This window comes from Taudactylus pleione, unplaced genomic scaffold (assembly GCF_031769625.1).
Source record: "Taudactylus pleione unplaced genomic scaffold, aTauple2 ptg000343l, whole genome shotgun sequence".
Lineage (NCBI taxonomy): Eukaryota > Metazoa > Chordata > Amphibia > Anura > Myobatrachidae > Taudactylus > Taudactylus pleione.
Genome location: NW_028284744.1, coordinates 964,385 through 975,000, shown reverse-complemented (window position 1 = coordinate 975,000; position 10,616 = coordinate 964,385). Strand labels below are relative to the sequence as shown.

The 10,616-nt window shown below is 47.9% G+C and overlaps 1 protein-coding gene across 2 annotated transcripts in view; it reads right to left on the bottom strand.

Annotated features, from left to right (window-relative positions):
* Window positions 1-10,616, bottom strand: part of SURF2 (surfeit 2) — a 95,649-nt gene that overhangs the window by 673 nt on the left and 84,360 nt on the right. For both annotated transcript variants that reach the window (XM_088443998.1, XM_088443997.1), the window contains one exon: window positions 6,326-6,441. In XM_088443998.1, the coding sequence (XP_088300124.1) occupies window positions 6,326-6,441 (116 nt within the window). The remainder of the gene's footprint in view (window positions 1-6,325; window positions 6,442-10,616) is intronic.

The window sequence follows — 10,616 nt, the reverse complement described above, 5'->3', positions numbered from 1 at the left end:
ATAGAAGTACACAGCAGCGATACGAATATATGCTAATGCCACAGGAGGCATCTGAGAACAAAATACGCCCCCTGACGGCATCACAGATCTAAGTCCTGCGTCCTAAGACTCTGCATCATCCATCTGAGCGGACCTAAGTCTAATCAGAATGGCAGTCACAGCTCCATAGCCGAGGCCGGTAAATCTGCGTCGGAAGACACAGACACTGGCGTTATCACTCAGAGAAAGCGGAGACCTTTTCAGGAACGCTGGTAGTCACCCCCACGCCCTGTCCACAAACTACCACAACTTGTCAATCATGCTGCAGCTTAGGGGCACTGCGGCTACGGGTTATGGGCAGATCTCCAACAATAGGACAACTCTGAATCAGACCCAAACACTCATGCAAATTATAATCAATTTTGTTAGCAGCTAATAAACCCACCAGTATGTTTCTGGAGTGTATGAGCAAAGAGAGAACATAAAAACTCTGCATAGACAGAGCTCTGGTCTGAAAAGAGTCCTTGGCCCCTAACTAACCACTGTGCTACCCTACATATGTATAATGCTAACCACATGGCCACTAATGATAGGGAAGGGCGGGTTGGGGTAGGTGTGTGTGTGGTATTTTTTTTGCACTTCGGGTCCAATGTAAGTGATTGGCCTGTTTGCATCCCAGGATAGAGGACAAAATATATTATATACACCTCAGGGGCGTATCTATAATGGGTGCAGGGAACACGGGGGCCCCGCACTGCACAGCCTGCACTCGTAGTTTACTTACCTCTCCGGAGTCCCACGTCGGCACAGGGGGTGGGGGTGGGGGGGGCGTTAGTAGGGCGACGCTGTAAAAACGGCTGGAAAATGGCAGCCACATCCATTTTCCCGTCGTTTGCGCATGTGCTATAGACTCCGGGCAGACTAGTGCCCAAAGTCTATAAGTGCGGAGCTGGCTGCGCACAGCTCAGTGCGCTGCCGGCCCCCGGATGGAGAGGAGGGGGCCCGTGTCGGAGAATGCACAAGGGCCCCCTCCTCTGTAGAAACGTCCCTGATACACCCGTACATACACAAGTGGTATGCCATAGCAGTATATACTATATACATCCATAGAGTTCCCGCTAGACTGCAGAAAGGGCAGGGCACTGAGGGTGCTGGCAGGGAGCACTTCCGGACGTGCTGTGCCCTCCCCTCAATACGTGCCGTTCGCATGCACAAGGTGTCTGTTCACACGGTGGTGATCGGTCACCGCAACTTTTCCCACCCTTTGGATACTGCGGACCACGAGTGGGGAGGGCACAGGGCAGGCTGTTTTAGTGGGGCGTTGCTAAAAGGGCAGGGTGCATTTTGGCCTTTTAAAAGCAGACGCCCCACTAAAACAGCCTAGCGTAAAATTACATACACCTGTGGTCTTACCTGGCAGTATATACTACATACATACACCTATGGTCTGCCATAGCACTACATACATACACCTATGGTCTGACATAACACTATATACATACACCTATGGTCTGTCATAGCACTATATACTACATACATACACATATGCTATAGCACTACATACATGCACCTGTGGTCTGCCATAGCACTATATACATACACATATGGTCTGCTATAGCACTACATACATGCACCTGTGGTCTGCCATAGCACTATATACTACATACATACACCTGTGGTCTGAGATAGCACTACATACATACACCTGTGGTCTGAGATAGCAGTACATACATACACCTGTGGTCTGAGATAGCACTACATACATACACCTATGGTCTGCCATAGCACTATTACATACACCTATGGTCTGACATAGCACTATATAATACATACATACACATATGGTCTGCCATAGCACTACATACATACACCTATGGTCTGCCATAGCACTACATACATACACCTATGGTCTGCCATAGCACTATATACTACATACACACACCTGTGGTCTAACATAGCACTATATACATACACCTATGGTCTGCCATAGCACTACATACATACGCCTATGGTCTGCCATAGCACTACATACATACGCCTATGGTCTGCCATAGCACTACATACATACACCTGTGGTCTGAGATAGCACTACATACATAGACCTATGGTCTGCCATAGCACTATTACATACACCTATGGTCTGACATAGCACTATATACTACATACATATATGGTCTGCCATAGCACTACATACATACACCTATGGTCTGCCATAGCACTATATACTACATACATACACCTGTGGTCTAACATAGCACTATATACATACACCTATGGTCTGCCATAGCACTATATACTACATACATACACCTGTGGACTGACATAGCAGTATATACTGTATACATATTCCTGGGATCGTTTACATTGATTGTGTGCATTCCCCTCTACTTCCATCTCCATGCACCTATGGTCTGCCATAGCACTACATACATACACCTATGGTCTGCCATAGCACTATATACATACACCTATGGTCTGCCATAGCACTATATACAACATTCATATACCTGTGGTCTGCCATAGCACTATATACTACATACATACACCTGTGGTCTGCCATAGCACTATATACATACACCTATGGTCTGCCATAGCACTATATACTACGTACATACACCTGTGGTCTGCCATAGCACTATATACTACATACATACACCTGTGGTCTGACATAGCACTATATACATACACCTATGGTCTGCCATAGCACTATATACTACAAACATACACCTATGGTCTGCCATAGCACTATATACTACATACATACACCTGTGGTCTGCCATAGCACTATATACATACACCTATGGTCTGCCATAGCACTATATACTACATACATACACCTGTGGTCTGCCATAGCACTATATACTACATACATATACCTGTGGTCTGACATAGCAGTATAACAAGAGATATGGTAAGAACTTACCTTTGTTATCTCTGTTTCTACGAAGTCCATAGGGTCCACAGGGTTGACCTTGGGGTATAGCTTGGATCTGGATCCACGGGCACCATACAGTTAAAGCTTTAGCTCCCAGGATGCACTTGGGTCCTCCTCTATACCCCGCCCCCGAGCCACAGGCACCTCAGTTGGTAAGTAGCCTAGGCCGAAGGAGGAGACTAAACAGAGAGAAGGAAGACTGGAACACACAAGAAACCATACTCACAGAAATGGGAGACGGAAACACCGGTGACCAGTACCACAGCCCATTTGAAGCCAGGTGCGTCAGGGCGGGCGCTCTGTGGACCCTATGGACTTCGTAGAAACAGAGATAACAAAGGTAAGTTCTTACCATATCTCTTGTTTTCTACTTCAGGTTCCATAGGGGGTCCACAGGGTTGACCTTGGGGATGTCCCAAAGCAGTTCAACTAAGGGCGGGACGCTCCTGAGCAGAAAGGAGAATCCTGCGCCCAAAGGATGCATCCTGAGAGGCAAAGGTGTCAAACGCATAAAACCTCAAAAATGTCTGAATTGAAGACCAAGTGGCTGCCTTGCACAGCTGAACAGCGGAGGCACCACGTCTAGGAGCCCAAGAAGGGCCTACAGACCGAGTGGAATGAGCCTTAACCGAGGCTGGAACAGGCAAACGTTCCTGTATATAAGCCTCCATAATAACAGAACAAAGCCAACAGGCTAAAGTTTGTTTGTTGGCCGGCCAACCCCTCTTATGGAAACCAAAGAGGATGAACAACGAATCGGACTTCCTAACAGAGGCCGTCTGTTCAACATAAATTCTGAGAGCCCGGACCACGTCCGGCGAAGCCTCGCCAGCCGGAAGACCCGGAGCCTGAAAAGCTGGTACCACAAGTTCCTGATTTATGTGGAAATTAGAAACCACTTTAGGCAAAAACTCAGGACGGGTGCGAAGCACAGCCCTGTCCTGATGAAAAATCAGGAAGGGGGGCTACAGGAAAGTGCCCCCAACTCGGATACCCTCCTGGCCGATGCAAGAGCCAGGAGAAACACAGTCTTAAGTGTTAACCACTTGAAGTCAACCGACTCAGGAGGCTCAAAAGGAGGTCCCTGCAGGACCCGAAGAATCACCGCCAAGTCCCACGGAGCCACTGGAGGCACAAAGGGAGGCTGGATCCTCAGCACACCTTGGAACAAGGTGTGAACGTCAGGCAGTGAGGCAATCCTTCGTTGGAACCACACTGACAGGGCCGATACATGAACTTTTAGGGAAGCAAGCCGTAAGCCCAGGTCAAGACCTGACTGCAGAAATGCGATGATCCTAGAAACTCGGAACACCTGAGGGTCATAGCTTCTAGACTCGCACCATTGAAAGTAAGTGTGCCACACTCTGTGGTAAATCCGTGCAGAGGCAGGTTTACATGCCCTAAGCATGGTACTGTTGACAGAGCCTGAAAAGCCCCGGGACCTTAAGACGGCTGTCTCAAGAGCCATGCCGTCAAAGAAAGTCGACCCAGATCCGGGTAAAGGCAGGGACCCTGAGACAGCAGATCCCGACGTTGAAGCAGAAGGTACGGAGCGTCTACAGACAGGCCCCTGTTCTGAGTACCCGAGGGAGTAGGGAGATTGGAGGAAACAGATACGCTAGGTGAAACGACCATTTCACTGACAACGCATCCACTAGGCTTGCGCCCGCGTCCTTTGTCCTTGAGCCGTATATGGGCAACTTGTAATTGTGACGGGAGGCCATCAGGTCCAATTCCGGCAGTCCCCACTTGTCCACGAGAAGTTGAAACACCTCTGGTTGAAGCAACCATTCCCCGGGATGCACGTCGTGACGGCTGAGGAAGTCTGCCTCCCAATTGAGGACTCCCGGGATGAAGACTGCCGATATTGCTGGAAGGTGGCACTCCGCCCAAGTCAGGATTTGGGACACTTCCGACATCGCAGCTCAACTGCGAGTTCCTCCCTGGTGATTTATGTATGCCACCGTGGTGGCGTTTTCTGATCGCACCTGAACTGTTCTTCCGAGAACGGTGCCTGACGCCAGAAGAGCACGGTACACTGCCCGTAGCTCTAGAATGTTTATGAGAAGTACGGCCTCCTCCGCCGACCAACGGCCCTGAAGAGACAACGAGCCGGTCACTGCCCCTCAACCCCGGAGACTGGCATCTGTCGTGAGCAGAACCCAGTCCGGAATCCAAAAGGGGCGACCCTGGCTGAGATGAGCTGACTGCAGCCACCACGCCAAGGACCGGCGCACTTCCGGGGACAATACCAGCATCTGGGATCGGATCCGGCGGGACAACCCGTTCCATTCCACAAGAATCTGCCCCTGCAGGGGTCTGGAATGGAACTGGGCGAACTCCACCATGTCGAATGCCGACACCATGGACCCCAGGACTCATTGCCAAATGTATTGACACTCTGCCACTGCTTAGGCAACCGTGTATCCTCAGTTGTAGGGAGGATACCTTTTCCAGAGTCAAGAAAATCCTTTGTTGACTGAAGTCAAGAAGTGCTCCCAGATGGACCATCCGTTGAGATGGGATCAGAGACGAATTCTTCCAATTTATTAACCACCCATGTGCTTGAAGACAAGCAATTGTCAGGTGTAGATGATGAAGAAGCACCTCCGGGGAACTCGCCAGAAGCAGCAGATCGTCCAGGTACGGCAGCAGCCGTATACCCTGACCGCGAAGGTGGGCAGCCATGACTGCCCTCACCTTGGTGAAAAGCCTCGGAGCAGTGGAAAGAACGAAAGGCAACGCCCGAAATTGGTAGTGATGGTTTAGGATAGCCAACCTCAGGTACCGCTAATGTGCCTGTGCCACGAGCACATGGAGATAGGCGTCAAGGATAACGAGGGAGACCATGAAGTCCCCTGGTTCCATCGCCAGGATGATGGACCGCCATGTTTCCATCCTGAACCTACTAGCGCCGCCGGTCTATCCCCAGAGACCGGCGGCAACTGACTGCATTTATCCCCACGAGCGGCACTAAGAGCGCGCGGCTTACCTGTTCCCCGTAGAGTCCAGCAGCAGTCAGAGGGAGGACCCAGAGTCATGCTAGAACTAACTCCGGGGTTCTGCTGCGATCCCCAGAGCAGTACTGGCGTCGCAGCGCCAGCGGGGTGTTGAAGCGGCAGCAAGGACGTCCAGAAGGACAGTCCTATGCTGCCGCATTAAGTGTAAAGCAATAGAGAAAAAAAAATTAAAAAAAAATTTCTTCTGCACAGTGCAACCAACTTCGGCCAGCACCAAACTGAAACTGAGGTGCCTGTGGCTCGGGGGCGGGGTATAGAGGAGGACCCAAGTGCATCCTGGGAGCTAAAGCTTTAACTGTATGGTGCCCGTGAATCCAGATCCAAGCTATACCCCAAGGTCAACCCTGTGGACCCCTATGGACCCTGAAGTAGAAATACTGTATACATATACCTGGGATCGTTTACATTGATTGTGTGCATTCCCCTCTACTTCCATCTCCTCGTCGCTAGCCGATTGGCTGTTGCCATTTTCCTCGCACTCTGTGCTTTTCTTTGTAAATATATGGGCTGTAATGAGACAAGAAAATAGTGATTAAACCTTTGTGTCAATAATAAATTGTCTTCCTAGGACTTCACTAATGTCTACAAAAAATATTAATTCTCTCCCATAAATTACCAATGTAACAAAAAAACAGACATATTGCAGCCAATTGCATAGAGCTAGAAAAAGATTGTGTGAGAAGCAGGACCCTACATAGGACATATAGCTGTAAACTCTGAATATAGGGGAGGAACCATTCCCGGGAACAGCCTGTCTGATGAGGACGCATGCTGCCCTGTTTTCCATCCTGTTCCAGTAGCTGAATCCTTTTACTCCACCCAGCGCATGATCCTGCAGGTCTCTCTCATGGCCAGAGCACATTTGTTGCCTGCTTGGTGATGTTTGTAAGCCACGGATGTAGTGTTGTCTGGCTGTTCCTTGATGTCAGTGCTGCAGAATATATGTACGATATACAGTCAGGTCCATAAATATTGGGACATTGACAGAATTTTCAGATTTTGGCCTCTATTCATCACCACAATGGTTTTGGAATGAAACAAACAAGATGTGCTTTACCTGCAGACTTTCAGATTTAATTTGAGGGTAATTACATCCAAATCGGGTGAACAGTGTAGGCTTTACAACAGTTTCAATATGTGCCTCCCACTTTTTAAGGGGCCAAAAGTAATGGGACTATCAACTCAAAAGCTATTTCATGGACAGGTGTGGGCTATTCTCTCGTTATTTCATTATCAATTAAGCAGGTAAAAGGTCTGGAGTTGATTCTAGGTGTGACATTTGCATTTGGAACCAGTTGCTGTCAACTCTCAATATGAGATCCAAAGAGCTATCACTATCAGTGAAGCAAGCCATCATTAGGCTGAAAAATTAAAACAAACCCATCAGAGAGATTGCAAAAACATTAAGTGTGGCCAAATCAACTGTTTGGAACATTCTTAAAAAGAAAGAACGCACCGGAGAGCTCAGCAACACCAAAAGACCCGGAAGACCACGGAAAACAACTGTGGTGGATGACAGAAGAATTATTTCCCTGGTGAAGAAAAACCCCTTCACAACAGTTGGCCAAATCAAGAACACTCTCCAGGAGGTAGATGTATATGTGTCAAAGTCAACAATCAAGAGAAGACTTCACAAGAGTGAATATAGAGGGTTCACCACAAGATGTAAACCATTGGTGAGCCACAAAACAGGAAGACCAGATTACAGTTTGCCAAACAACATCTAAAAAAGCCATTACAGTTCTGGAACAACATCCTATTGACAGATGAGACAAAGATCAACTTGTACCAGAGTGATGGGAAGAGAAGAGAAGGAAAGAAACTGCTCATGATCCAAAACATACCACCTCATCAGTGAAGCATGGTGGTGGTAGTGTCATGGCGTGGGCATGTATGGCTGCCAATGGAACTGGTTCCCTTGTATTTATTGATGATGTGACTGCTGACAAAAGCAGCAGAATTAATTCTGAAGTGTTTCGGGCAATATTATATGCTCATATTCAGTCAAATGCTTCAGAACTCATTGGACGGCGCTTCACAGTGCAGATGGACAATGACCCGAAGCATACTGCAAAAGCAACCAAAGAGTTTTTTAAGGCTAAAAAGTGGAATGTTATGCAATGGCTAAGTCAATCCCCTGACCTGAATCCGATTGAGCATGCATTTCACTTGATGAAGACAAAACTGAAGGGAAAATGCTCCAAGAACAAGCAGGAACTGAAGACATTTGCAGTAGAGGCCTGGCAGAGCATCACCAGGAATGAAACCCAGCGTCTGGTGATGTCTATGCGTTCCAGACTTCAGGCTGTAATTGCCTGCAAAGGATTTGCAACAAAGTATTAAAAAGTGAAAGTTAGATTTAGGATTGTTTCGTTTGTCCCATTACTTTTGGCCCCTTAAAAAGTGGGAGGCACATATAGAAACCGTTGTAATTCCTACACCGTTCACCTGATTTGGATGTAATTACCCTCAAATTAAATCTGAAAGTCTGCAGTTAAATCACATCTTGTTTGTTTCATTTCAAAGCCATTGTGGTGGTGAATAGAGGCCAAAATCTGAAAATTCTGTCAATGTCCCAATATTTATGGACCTGACTGTATAAATAATTGGCAAGCAATGACCCTTCTGCACATGATCTGTCTTCCAGAGTGCGGAGTGTTGACCTCTTTGTACTAGCATGTTGATTGGGAACTTTGACTCCTCTTGATTCCAAAGACCCTGTGTAACCAGGACTAAAGAATAACAGTCCCCCAGCTATGAATCATGCATCTGAAGTCACTAATGTCACTAATGGGTATCACTTTTTGAGATTGTCAAATTACAGTCACCAGCGGAGTAAGAGAAGCACCCTTGGGGACAATCAGCAGTGAGACCTATTCCAGAACTAAATCAGTTTGATTCGCAATGCCTGAAAATTAAGCTGTGCAATTTGTATTGCCTCAAAAGATGGACATCATCTTCCCAAGGTCCTTAATACAAAGGAGAAGCAACAGCTGCTTGCAAGCCAATATGAACAGTACCAGTCAGTCCTTGTAGCGAGCAGCACTTACCATCTTATATGAATACCCGGGCCCAGCGCAACAGATCAGCAGCTGTCCAAAAGACAGCACCCTACATCCTTCCTGTCGCGATCATGCATGTTATTTTGCAAACTATGTCTTGTGCATGTATCCATGTATATTCTGTATGGAAAAGGGTTATTTATGGTCTTACCTAGTTAAATCCTTTTCTTCAACTCCATAGAGGACACAGGGATCACTCTGGGTATAGCCTGGAGAGGGAGAATCTGGGCACCAAACAGTTACTAATTTTCTTCCCAGCAGCCACTTGGCTCCCTCTCCACTATACCCCGCCCCCAGCCACAGGCCAGCAATTTTAAGTTATGAAGCCAATGGCAGGAGCGAGGAGAAGAAGAGGGAGAAGGAAAACTGGCACACACTCAGAACCCATGTCAGAGAAAGGTGCGCCAAGAACAGTCATCAGAGGAAATAAACCCCTCAAGCCAGGTGCTTCAGAGTGAGCGCCCTGTGCCCCCTATGGGGTCGAAGAAAAGGATTTAACAAGGTAAGAACATAAATCCTCCTTTCTTCTTCCTCCACTAGGGGGCACAGGGATCACTTTGGGACATCCTAAAGCTGTCTCCCGATGGGGTTGTGCCTGAAGGCAGCGCCCGAAGACGCAAAGTTGATAACTGCATAGTAACGATTAAAATTGTGGGCAGATAACCATGTGGCAGCCATACAAGTTGTACAGCAGAAACGCCACGTTTAGTCGCTCAAGAAGGCCCACTGACCTGGCGGAATGAGCAGTTACCACAATAGGGGCAAGCAATCCGCTACAGAGTGTAGCAGATAGCCAAGCGAGGCCACCAGGATAATCTGTTCAGAAACCGGCCACCCCCGATTGTGAAAGTCGAAACAGGACCACACAGAGAACGGAGTTCCGGGTCTGTTCACAGAAAAATTACCGTAAGCCTACATTCCTCGATACGTCCTCCGGTGAGAATTCTAGAACACAGCAACCCCAGGTAGGAGAGGAACAGAGATACAACTCTGGGGAGGAACCCAAGCGAGACCTCAGAATGGTAAGATCAGAGAGGGGAGCGAGAAAACAAGACACTCAGACAACCACCGTGCTAAGCACTGGCTAGAAGTAAGGACGCTGTCCCGGTAAACCAACCACAATCAAGGACTCCTAAGGGAGCCTAACGAAGAGTCCAATGAACCAAGAAAAGGTTTGATGGAGCTACCTGGTAAGAACAACCAGTGACTGTACACAGAGGACACCATTGCAAAAGAAAAAGTCTGAACCTCTGGTAGGTGCAAAAGCAGTCAGAGGAAAAATGGCAGGTCTGAGACAGGTATCCCCAGGAAAAGGGCCAAAGGTACAAATCTGCAGAAAGAGCGGAGTCAAGATAGCTGGAATGATTTGGAAGAAGCTTCTAAACCAACTCCACAATAGGTCCTCGAATTGGGAAACAATTCTGACCGAAGAGGGCTACTCAGCATGCCGTAGGGTACAACCGACCCCTCTGGAAAAAACCCTCCTAGCTTTGAAGACGAGTGACAAAAGCCACACTGGCAAAGCGAGGCGGGCCAGAATCCGATTGAAGCACGGGCTCAGAGACCAAAAACCGACCTCAGAGGAAGACGCATTAGGTGCCGAGTGAGGTGGAAAAGCTG